Raw genomic sequence first — 13004 nt, forward strand, 5'->3', positions numbered from 1 at the left:
ATGGAAAAACAAAATGACTCGTTATTTTTCAAATTGTTAACACGTCATTTGATAAAACGAATAACGCGTCATTGAACAGTTTAAAACATTTAACACATCGAATTAATTTTATATAACATTCTTCTTCTGATTGAATGTTGTCTTATACGATTTATACTGTTCAAATGTTATTCGAATCGATTAAATGGAATTTTATTGTCATTAGAAATATATAAACGTGTCTGTAATAATTTAATTTTTTCATTAAATTTCATGGGAGAAAAAAAAAACGAAAATGAATATTATAATTTTTCTATTATTTTACTTTTCTTACTTCCTGTTTTAACGTTTAATTAAAGTACTTAAATGTGGTATAATTTTTTATTGGAAGTTTCTAAAAAAAGAAAAACAAGAAAAGAAAAAAGAAAAAGAAAATGAATGGTAATAATATGTGAGCATATTAAATAAATGGTAATAATAATGTGTATGCGTATGTGCGTATTAAAGGATTAAAAGTATTGAAAATTTTTCGTATATTAATATTATTATTTCAAATATATTATAATTCATTTGATTTTAATAATTTTTATAAATCATTTTATCTTATAGCAACGGGAATATTGAATTACTAATTTGTAGTAATATTTCAATCGTTAGCCATTGTTGATTATCATGATGTATTCAATTGTTAAAATTATTAATTTTTCTTTTCATTCGAATGATATTGAATATAACTATTAAAATCAATATTTATTGAAAAATCGTTTAATCTTATTCCAAGAGGATAAATATTTTAATTTGCCATTGCTCTTTTTTCTCGAAAAGAAAAGAAAGGAAAAGCAAAGTAAAGGAAAGGAAGAACGAAAAATGATGAATATGTAAGAGAAAATTAAGCAAAGGATTATTAATATATAGAAGAATATAATAAAATCCTACCGGATAGGATATAAAATGCTTTTCAATTTATAGAAATAAATGCGAACGTCGGGGAAGTTGTATACCTCTGTGAGAGTGAAAAATTCCAGTGAATATTATGCGATTATTTCTGTGTGAGTGTAATTTTACGTAGAAGAATTGCGTGAAAATATGAAATGAAAATACCTTCCACGATTTAACATCCTCAACGTTCTTTAATTTCTATCTCCGATTCTCGAAGAATAAGACGAGACTCCTACGGTATTTATCTTATATACATTTTTAAGATGCATTGAGAAACATTTCTTTCTTTTTTCTTTTTTTTTTTTTTTTTTTTTTTTTTTTTATTATTTTCTTCTTCGTCCTTCTTTTCTTTTTCTTTTTCTTTTTCAAATAGTTTTTTTTTTTCTTTTGTTTTCGTATATTAAACGATCGGAAATTTTTTTTTTTGTTTTACGTTGTCAAATATGTCCTCTGCTATTAGCCGAAAATATTTCATTCGAATGGAATATCTTTTAATATTTAATCTGCAATAACTTGCATTATAAATCAATGTCAAATGATGATACGTCATTAATTAAAATCTTACGGAAACGATTTACTTTTTTCTTTTTTTTTTCTTTTTTGTTTTTGTTTGTTTTTTTTTTTATTATCAATTTTCGATGAAAAAATGCAATTGCCTTTATAAATGTCATTCGTTTTCGATTGGAAAATTTAATTTATCGTGAATTTAATTCTTAACGTTTAATTTAATTCCTAACTGTAATTACTTAATGTAATAATTTACATTATAAATTAATGTTAAATTAATGTAATTTACTTTATAAATTTTACTTTATAAAAATACTTAACTTAACTTCGTAGGGAAATAACATTTTAAATCAATAATTTAATAATGTCCTACTTTACGCAAACTTTACGAATTTGCAAGATTTTTTTTTTTCTTTTCTTGCGAGAATAAGATTCAAACTAATTATAACAAAAGTTAATACTTTGATTAATAATTCGAAGATATAATATTAAGTTATCATTAGCTAACTTATTAATCTTGATTATTTAAAACAATAGAAATAAGTTTAATACGATGATACGAACGAAGAGAAAATTGTTATCGATGATTTTTAACAAATTAGATTTAAAAAATTATATCTTTTATTCTTAATTTTAAAGTAAAAAACAAATGATTCATTTCAACATCATCATTACTATATTTATTATCATTATTATATATCATTATTATCATTATTTATTTAATACGATAATTAATATATTATATTAATTGTTATTACTTAGCAATTATCATCTATATTTATTCGATTATTATCATATTATATCAATAATAGTTATTTATTTATTTTACTCCTAACACTTATCGCAAGATAAACGAAATTATCGCAGCGAAAATTAAAATTCGTTATTTCATTTTGTTTAATGAGTCAATATTTTCTTGATAATGATTTTCCAAAATATAACGAATATAAGTCATGACGCGCCGAACGACGAAGAAGCGTTTTAAGGATACGATAAATATATATTTATATATATATATACAGGGTGTCCAAAAGGCATAAATCCAATGTTACGTATTACTGAGATCAAATGGATGAAAAAAGTTCATATAAACTTATGTCCAAAAATATTTCATTGAAAAGATATATACTTTTAAAAAAAATATATGATTTATTTCCATTCGTCGAATTAATGATCGGCCAACAGTCGATTGGTCACTTAGATCACCAGACATAATATCTCTAGACTTTTTATTTATCGAGGTCACGCAAAAGACATGGTTTTTTAAAAATCGATAGAAACATAACATGAATCTTGAGAATGTATTCAAAATGCATTTACCATTATTTTCAATATAATTGGAATATATTAAATATTTGAATGCGACAATTATTAATTCGACGAATGGAAGCCTGCTTTTTTGCAGAATGAAGAATTTTCCAACATTTCTTATAACTATTACAATAAATCATAAATATCTTTAAAAGCATATATTTAAAAAAAAAAAAAAAATCAATAAATCATTTTCAGCCATAAGTTTATAGAAACTTTTTTCATCCATTTGATCTTAGTAATACTTATAGTATAAGTTTCGTTCCATGGTTTATGTACATCATGTATACACGCATACACACATACATACACACACAGTATATATATATATATATAATAAACAAAAAAGTAGTAAAAGTAGAAGAAGAAAAAGAAAGAGAGAGAGAGAGAGAGAGAGAGAGAGAAAAGAAAAGAAGAAGAAGAAAAAATAAAAATGAACTCACCGGCGTGCCTGTAGAGAAACGTCAAAAGATGCAAAACGGCGTAGAGCCACTTTCCACGGCGGTCCTCCATCCTCGCCGTGTCACTCCTAGTTCCTTCTTCCCCCGTGAAAATCTCCACGCGGAGATATATAAGCGAGTTTCCTCCTCTCTAAGAGTGTAAGAAACAAGAGATAGGATAAAAGGATATAAGGATTCGGTAGAAACGATGATTGTAGTATTAGGTGGAAGGACAGGAGGGAAGAGGGACGTATTATTACACAAGGTTACGGGGGCGACGTAGGTTGTGCGAGAAGTACCTTGTCAGGTCGCGTAGCTTGAAGAAAATCGCCGTCTTCCTTTACGTTCGACGCGTTTATTGTCAGTCACTCGCGACGTCACGGACGCGTACTTTGTAAATAATAACACTGTCACATACAACACAGGTTGCACAGATACGACACGTAGTATGACACGCTCGTACAACACTCCTTCTCTTCTATTTCTCCTCCTCCTCCTCCACCTCTTCCTCCTCCTTCCTTCCTTCTCCACCTTCTCCTCCTTCTTCTCGGCCGTTTAACGCTTATCTCCTTTCCCGTGTTCGTACCTTCTCCTTGGCTGTCGTCGTTTTCGCGATATTACGTGCGATATTCCGCGTCTCGGAAAAAGTCTCTCTCTATCTCTCTCTCTCTCTCTCTCTCTCTCTCTCTCTCTCTTTCTCTCTTTCTCTCTTTACTTTTCCCTCTACTTCTCGTTCTCACTCAATCGTTCTTTTTCTCTCTCAAATTTTCTTTAACGACTTTCCCACTCGAGGCAAATAAAACACACAAGAACACGCACGTACAAATAAACCAGAGAGAGAGAGAGAGTGAGAGAGAGAGAGAGAGAGAGAGAGAGAGAAAGAGAGAGAGGGAGAAAGAGAGAGCGAGAGAGAGAGAGAGAGAGAAAGAGAGAAAGAGAAAAGGGGGAAATAGAAGGAGGAAAAAGGAAAAGACAGATACTCTCTCTTTATCACTCTTTCTCACAGATACTTTCTCTCTCTCTTTTTCTCACACTGACACGGTTCCACACTCACACAGACACACGCGAGCACGCATACATGGGAGAAGAAGAGAGAGGAAAAAAGAGAGAATTAGAGAGAGAGAGAGAGAGAAGATCGCACGCGCACAAACGATCGCTATTCACGAGCAGCACGCGAGTAATAGCCGCATCGTCGTGCGCACGCTTCTTCCCTTTCGGCACGTGTCCGAACGAACGTGTTGAAAATCTTGGAAAAATCCTGCAATCCGAATCTACTACTACTATATATATATATATATATATATATATATATATATATATATCCCTCTCTCTCTCACGCGCGTGCGCTTGTGCTCTCGTTCTTGTTCGAAATGGGATTTAAACGAGAGCACGCACGTAGACATCCATTCTCCTGGTCTCGTGTGCGACGTTATAAATTAGCACCTCCGTTTAGCAGGGCTAGGATCGATACGTTTGCCAAATTACCCGTATGAGGGTCCTTGGAATTGCATGAGAACGTTTATACGTATCTATGTATACGTGTACGAGAGACACCCAGAGATGGAGAGAGAGAGAGAGAGAGAGAGAGAGAGAGAGAGAGAGAAGGAGAGGAAGGAGGAGAGTAAGAGAGAGAGAGAGAGAGAAAGAGAGAATAAGAGAGAGAGAGATAGGGAGAGAGTAAGAGAGACAGAGATCGGATAAAGGGACACGGGTCACACGAGATGAGAATATCTCTGTTGGTACAGCTGCTGTGTCCTCTCATTCAATCGTCGAAAGCACGAAAAAGCTGAGCTTTTCAAAACTCGATTTAGCACCTCTTCCTTCTTCTAGTAATTCTCGTTGTCCTCAGCGTCTTCTTCTTCGTCGTCGTCGTCGTCGTCTTCGTCGTCTTCGTCGTTTTCGTCCTCCAGCAACCTCTCGTCATCCTCCTCGTACACAGCACTCAGCTTGGCCTCGCTCCATTAAGCACGGATCGTGGTATACATTAATCGATGCCAGATAATCCCTTCGGTGTTACCTTGAAAACTCCCTTTTCACAAAGTCTTTTTCATCGCGACGATAAGCTTGCTCATTCAATTCTGTTGTTCGTACTTTCGATCACGGGCGACACGTACACCATACACACATACACACACGCACACACACGCACGCAAGCATACGCATACGCATACGTATACACGCGTGCTCACGTTGCACGCTTGCACGCACGCACGCACGCGACCCTTACGCTCGTCTCTTTTCCCTTCCTTTTACTTCCTTTTTGATGTATCTCTTTATCCTTTTCTCTATCTTTCTTTCACTCTTTTAACACCCATATTATTTCCCATGAAAGATCACACTAAATTCTTCTTCTTCTTCTTCTTCTTCTTCTTCTATTTTTTCTTTCTACCTTTTTCTTTCTTTCTTCTCTTTATTTATTTACTTTTTACTTTTTCTATCCTTTCCCTTTTTATTTTTACTTTTCTTTTTCTTTTTCCTCTCTCTCTCTCTCTTTCTCTCTCTCTCTCTCTCTCTCTCTCTCTCTCTCTCTCTCTCTCTTTCTCGTGCACGACTTTTTTCTCCTTTCTTTTCTTCCTTTTTCTGTTTCAATTTATTTCTTCTACCTTCGTCTTCCTCGTCTTCTTCTTCTTCCTCTTTCCTCTTTACCCCTTTCTTTCTTCTTCTTCTCTCTCTCTCTCTCTCTTTCTCTCTCTGTCTTCCCCTCTCTTCTCTCTAAAACACAAAGGAAGAGAAATTGTTCGTGTTAAACGCTCGTAATACCATGTTCGGTCTCCTTCTAAAATTAAAAGTATATAGAAAGCAAAGTTCTTTATCTCTATCCCTCTTTTCTTTATCTTTTCGCATTTTTTCCTTTTTGTTCTATTTTTTTTTTTTTTCGTTCTACCTAATTCTTTCTCCTTCTATCTCATGGTTTCATGGTTTTTTCGTACGTGGGCGAATTCTCTTTGCCGCGTTAACGTTTGGTATTAATTAAAAGTCCTCGTAAAAAGATCGCGCTTTTCTCCTTTTGAACCTTCCGCGTGTGCGGCTCACGTGGAATTAACAGACGATCCACGGACCAGCGATAAGAACGCTTCGCGTTTTCGTTTCATTCGTTCTGTTCGTTCGTTTGTTCGTTCGTCCGTTTATTCTGTTCGTTCGTTTTTCAACAAATTCGATTTTATGTCTTTCTTTCTTTATTTTTTTGCCTGAGACTTGTTCTTTTTTTCTTTTTAATTTTCCTTTTTTTTTTTCTTTTCTTTTCCATTCTAATTTTCGATGAAAAATTCTGATTAACAGTGGGACATGGGAAAAGTCCCATTTCGTTCTTTCGAAAACGCACACGTACGTAACTATATCGTTATCTAACTCTTAGATATGCAACACAGATCTGCATTAGATTCTATTTTCATTGATAATAAATTTAGTAAGTAAGTTCTAATTAATATTAAAAAGTTTGAATTACTGAAATAGGTTTCTATGTATAAATCGTCCGATAATTTTTCTAGATACCTTTTTATAGATAAAAGATAATGAAATATTCTACGTTATTCTAGTTTTTTTTTCTTTTCTTTTTCTTTTTTTTTTTATTTGTAAAATGTAAAAGTCAAAGGTAAATTAGTTTTTATAATTTTACTCTTATTAGGAAGCATGCTGTTTTAGTTATCTTTCCCTTTTTTTTTATAATTTAATAAAAAAAAAAAAAAAGAAATCGTAAAAAGTTATTTAGTTATTGGCTATTTATTGACAACATTGAAATTTATAATACTCGTGTTAACCCTTTGTACCATGGGCGTCATTACTTCAATGAAAATATTTTTTTTTTTTGCAGAACTACTTTGATCATCTCCGATCTTACACTTCATTTACTTAATGAAACTAATCAGTGAAAAAAAAAAAAAGAACTTACTTTGAGAGAAAGTACAAAGGTAAATGAGATATAAAAAAAGCAAAAGAAAAAATTAAATTAATGCTCTTGTTCGACAACGAACTATAAAAACAATAATGACGCGAACAATTGCATGACATGTTCTGATTAAATTTTTTTGAACGCGATGAATGCTTAATCCAACGAGAGAAAAAGAAACTCTTCGTTCTGTCATTTTCTATATTTCCCCTCTTCGAAAAATGCTGCATTATTTGACACCGACTCATAAAAGTGTTATTTGAAGATTCACAAAAAGTCAATATTTCACAACTTTGCTATTCTATTCCTAGATAATTTTTCAGGTTTCCGATGACGTTAAAATTTCACGTCACATAATTTCTAGTAAAAGACAAAATAAATTTTTCCCACGTACGAACAAATAGAATTCTGTTACTCTTTTCAACGTTTCTCTTTCAATGGAAGATTTCTGATGAATTATATCGAAAGCTACTGGACATCTAATTAATTAAATTTCGAACACGTATCGTTTCTCTCTCTCTCTCTCTTTCTTTATCTATCTTCTTCGATTAAAAAAAGAGAAAATCAAAAAAAAAAAAAAAAGAAAAAAAAAGGGAAAAGAATAAACGACGAGCGCAAATTGTTTTATATTTTTAATCCCCCTCCCTTCTATCTCCTATCTGCCTCCTCCCCATCAACCTCACTCCCATCTCCCATCCTCACCACTATCCTTCGCCACTTCTCAAAATCTCCATCTCATTCTATCAAATCTATGCGATTTATGCTAATGAAACGAATTTATAACACATGGGTGATATTAACCGACGATTTTCCTTCCGCTTGATGTCCATTCGTTATATGCAATTTTCATGATTGGATTCGCTTCGAATATATCGATTTCAGAATTAACGAGAGACATCCATGTTTTATAATAGAGACAGGGAGATTTTCGATGGGATTCGTAAAAACGATAGGCTGTTTACTCGGAGAACGAAAAAAAGATAGAGAAAGAGAAAGAGAGAGAGAGAAAGAGAAAGAAAAAAAAACAGAGAGAGAGAGAGAGAGAGAGAGAGAGAGAGAAAGAATAAAATTTCATTTCATAGATCGAGTCACAATAGACAAAATTCATCAAAAAATAATATCTTAAGGAACGTAAAAAAGAAAGACAATACGAGATAAAAATGATAAGATTATATATGATAATTATATTAAAATATGGAATTTCGAAGATATTATGTGAAAATATGAGAAATAAAAAGAGAGAGAGAGAGAGAGAGAGAGAAAGAGAGAGAGAACTTCTTTCATAGTTCGAACTTGTTCGAGAAAAATACATGTTTCAGCACGTAAATTAATTTAAGATTGAACGATAAAAAAATCCACAAGATGTGATAACAATAATAAGATTAGATTAAAAGAGAAATAAATTCTATATACATAAATATAAAATAAGTAATTTCTCTCTCCCCTTTTTCCCTTTCTCTTTTTATTTCTTTTTTCGTTTTTGTTGCGCGAACTATGATATTATGAAAAAGTGAGAAATAAAAGTACTTGCTACGGTTTAAAGTGAGAAAGAGAGGTAAGGAAGAAGGATCCGGTAAAGATAGTCGAGAGAAATTCCCAAGGGTGGTTGGTGCAAGGGTGGTACAAATCCTGGGGTAGTTAAGGCGTCTTAAGCGTCCTGTATATATTCCTCCAATTTTGCACGAACGAGATGTAATTGGGTCTTGCTTTCCCAACCATTCCTACTTGCACGGATAGAGGGAGAGAGAGAGAGAGAGAGAGAGAGAGAGAGAGAGACAAAGAGAAAGAGAGAAAGTCACGTAGATAGAAACACGTGGAAGAGAGGATCTCTTTCTCTTTCTCTTTCTCTTTCTCTATCTCTTTTTCTTCTTCATTGTAAGTATCGTGTTCCTGGTTATCCGCAATGACTTTCAAGTCTACGGATTAAAGCGTTCGACGTCTGACTAGGAAGTTCTAAGAGTAACTGCAAGGAATGATTTTTGATTATGAAATAAAAAATAGAGAGAGAGAGAGAGAGAGAGAGAGAGAGAGAGAGAAGGAGAAGTGCATCGATCGATTCTTTGACCTGTCAAAATCGAACGATATATTTTTATTATTTTTATCAAATGAAAAATTATATTAAATCAAACGCGATAAAATCTCTTTCGTGATATATTTTTATTTGAGAAATCACAAATAAAGGTATCTATGGATAAACGTATGAATGTATATACATAGATCTGTCGTGTTAGTTATTTTATTAAAGAAACGTATCTTTAACTCGATTCAAGAGACGTGTCACGTTCTATGCTACGAACCACATCAATTATCCAAATTCTATTTTACACTCGAATAATGCCTGACCTAACTACTGACTTAGCTAAATTTAGTTCGACCGATGTATTATTTTTTTCTTTCTCTAGTTTTTTTTTTTTTGCACCTTTTTTTTTTAATGTTTTTGTTCTTTCAAAAAGCTTTGGTTCTGATATTGAAGTAAATGAAATCTCTATTGAATGAATATTTCTTTTTCGATAACGCGCCTCCTTTCTCTCTCTCTCTCTCTCTCTCACACACTTCCTATGACAAATTTTTTCTTTTTACGATATTAACAATTATTAATGAAGCTTTGACATTGTTGCTTTGTTGATCATTTAAAAAAAAAAAAAACAAAAAAAGAACAAATAATTATTTCGTATTTATCCTATAAAATATATACAAACATACATATATATATATATATATATATTTTTTTTTTCTTTTTTTTGTTCACAATCAACTTAAAAGCAAATATCTAAGATCGAGTGATTAACTTACGTGGTTGCGGTAAAAAAAGCCCCACGATAAAAAGCTTGAAAAGAAAGAAGCCAAGTACTTGAACTACTTGCGTTATCACGTGCGATAAAAAAGGACAGAGAGGTAGAGATAGAGATAAAGAGAGAAAGAAAAAGAGAGAGAGAGAGAAAGAGAGAGAGAAAGAGAGAGATTTTCTGTAAAAAGGAAGAGAAGTAATAGAACGTCTATTCAGAAGCCGAAGAAGTAGAGAAAGTAGTCGGAGGTACTTCGATTACGCGGGAAATCCTCATTCAGCGAATGTTCTAATACATCGACCAACGCGACATCACACGATTTCAATCATTGTATTATCGCGACGAAGAAGCTTTAGGTTTTCGACTATTTTCATCGATTCACGGATCTCAATATTATGAGAGAATAAAATAATTTATTCTTGACATAAGCTACCATAGTTAAATGTTCTTTATGAATCCATGAAAAAGCTTCATCCTTGAAATTCTTTGACGTTGAATCGAATCAACGAGTAGGCGTGACGCTTTCCTAACGTTAATTGCGAAAAGTTGTCGAACGAAGAAGAAACGACTGCCATCTTCAATGAGAATTTTAATGATCATCGACTCCTCGAGTAGGAGAGAGAGAGAGAGAGAGAGAGAGAGAGAGAGAGAGAGAGAGAACTCATGTTGGTAATAGAACACTAAAGTTAGAAAGAGATAGAATGAAAGACGATTTATTTCCGTAAACGATGGGATGGATCCTCTTCATGAGTGTCTTCTCTTTTCGACTTGAGTGGAATCTTACATTCCATGTGAAATATGATACAAGAAAGCGTTTCCTTTTCTCTCTCTCTCTCTCTCTCTCTTTTTGAAAAAGAGAATTGTAGAGAGAGAGAGATAAATATATATATATATATATATATATATATATATATATATATGTGTATGTGTGTGGTGAGATAATAAAGGAAAAGAAAGAAAGAGAGAAAGAGAGAAAAAGAGAGAGAGAGAGAGAGAGAGAGAGAGAGAAAGAGAAATGGTTACATTAATACAATTTGGAAAAAGGTAACCTTTACTCTTTCTCCTGTTTCTTATTTTTTTTTCTTTTTTTACACTTTCTTTTTCTTTTCCTTCTTCATTTTATTTTCTTTTTTTTTCTTTTTTTTTTCTTTTTTTTATCACGTTTAAATCGTCGGTCAAAGATATACCTTTTCAAAATGGCATACCTACACGTGACAGTATATAAAATTGGATTGCAAAATAAAAAGTTGAGGAGGAGGAGGAGGAGGAGGAGGAGTCACCCTAGGTTTAAAGGCAGTTCGTATTACTACTTTTTGAGAGTACGTCGTAGTGGCCAGTAACACGAGCGCACACTTTCATCCACGGAAACTGACCAGCGCAACGTAAAAGTGGAACTAAAGTTATCGATCTCTCTCTCTCTCTCTCTCTCTCTCTCTCGCTCTTGCTTTTGCTCTTTTTTCTTCTTCGTCTTCTTCTTCTTCTTCTTCTTTCCTTTTTTCCTTCTTTTTCTTTTTATTTTCTCGATAAGATAAAATCTTTAAATCCATCTCTTGACTCTCTTTGATGTACCCGTCGAAAATCAATTGTTACGGTCGTTACATTTATCGTTCCAATACTACGTTCATCCTATCAATGATATTTAAGCCCGTGCTTGTATATGTGTATACATGTGTGTCCGTAAAATAGAAGGAGATAAAAAGAGAGTTAGAGAGAAAATTCGAGAGAGAGAGAGAAATGATAAGAGAGAGAGCCATTAAAAATTCACTTGTAAGCAATAAACTTGTAAGCAATGCAAGTTACATATACTTTCGTATACACAAACTTCGAAGTTACGCGGGCTGAGAGTTCGGTCGGTTGTAACCGGTTACAAGATCGAACGGCTCTCTCTAACTTTAATCGAATCGAACGATCGAGATTGAAACTTGTAATCATACGCATAATCAATGTCATTATTTACGATCCCCCTTTTTGATCCTTAAAAGAGGAACTTAAAGTGGTAGCTTCGCGCGAATATCGCGGTATAATGGGTATATTTACGAGAAAAAAAAGAAAGAAAAAAAAGAAAGAAAGAGAAAAGAAAAAAAACAACAAAAACAAAGAGGGAAAAAGAAATTATTTGTCCAAAAGTTGAAGACTGTAATCATAATTCGATTCAACGTGAGATTGAATTAAATTTAAACGAAAAGAAGAAAAAAAAAGAAAAGAAAAAAATAAAAGGAAAAAGAAAGGAAAAAAAGAACAAAGTAAAGGAATAAAAATGAAAAAAAAAAAAAGAAGAAAAAAATAAAGAGACAAACTGTAAGAAACAAGAGATAAGGAAGAAAAGGAAGACAAATGATCGATCGAATTGATCGCAATGACGCGTTTATGTGAAAAAGAGCATGATGAATTTTGTTACGGATAATTTGGTAAACCCCACGTGGCTCTTGAATTGAGTTTTCTCACGTAATGATTAAAAAAAAGAAAAGAAAAAGAAAGAACAGAAAAAAAACAAACAAAGAGAAGCAAAAAGAAAGAAAAAAGAAGAAAAGGAAAAAGGACAAAATGAGAAGAAACGAAGTGCGAAAAGAAAGAAAAAAAAAAAAAAAAAAGAAAAAGAAACGAAAAAACTTTGCGACGACGTTTGTCAGTGTCGTTAACTCGATTGAATTTTAAATATTTACATTTTGTCCGTTTTCCCTCTATTAATCTTTTTTTAATCTTTTCTTTTGTTATCCTTTTCTTTTTTCTTTTTTCTATCTTTTAAACTCAATGATATCCGGTAACGATGATCTCGATGAACGTTCCAAGAGAGAAGAATGACAAGATCCTAGTAAGGTTCACGAGTATTATTATCGAACGAATATTATCGCGTTATGTCACCGCGCGGAGTGTTATCCTCGCGTGGCGGCTTGTCCGCGACTGAAAGAGCTATCGGACCAACCCCGTCTGAGTTTCCAGGGTTGGCCGTTGCGGCGCTACCAGCTTTAACCGAATCCATCCCTGTTCTCTCTCTCTCTCTCTATCTCTCTCTAACCCTCTTTCTCCTTCTCTTTCTCTCTCTTTTTATCTCTCTATCCTTCTTTCTCCTTCTCCCTCTCTCTCTCTCTCTCTCTCTCTCTCTCTCTGTCTGTCTGTCTCTCTCACTGTCGTTTCTTCTCTCTCTCTCTCTCTCTC

The 13004-nt window shown here is 33.0% G+C and overlaps 1 protein-coding gene across 3 annotated transcripts in view; it reads right to left on the bottom strand.

Moving 5' to 3' along the window:
* Nucleotides 1–5645, bottom strand: part of LOC124430468 (hemicentin-1-like) — a 125772-nt gene extending 120127 nt beyond the window's left edge. Inside the window, exons 1-2 of one of the 3 annotated variants that reach the window (XM_046977060.1) lie at nucleotides 4991–5645; nucleotides 3180–3773 (exon numbers count right to left, since the gene is read on the bottom strand). In XM_046977060.1, the coding sequence (XP_046833016.1) occupies nucleotides 3180–3249 (70 nt within the window). In that variant the 5' untranslated portion in view covers nucleotides 3250–3773; nucleotides 4991–5645. Of the gene's footprint in view, nucleotides 1–3179; nucleotides 4448–4990 lie in introns of those variants that run through there. The other 2 variants (XM_046977062.1, XM_046977059.1) reach the window with 2 other exon arrangements.
* Nucleotides 5646–13004: the final 7359 nt, after the last annotated feature.

The sequence above is a fragment of the Vespa crabro genome, chromosome 18 (assembly GCF_910589235.1).
Source record: "Vespa crabro chromosome 18, iyVesCrab1.2, whole genome shotgun sequence".
Taxonomy (NCBI): domain Eukaryota; kingdom Metazoa; phylum Arthropoda; class Insecta; order Hymenoptera; family Vespidae; genus Vespa; species Vespa crabro.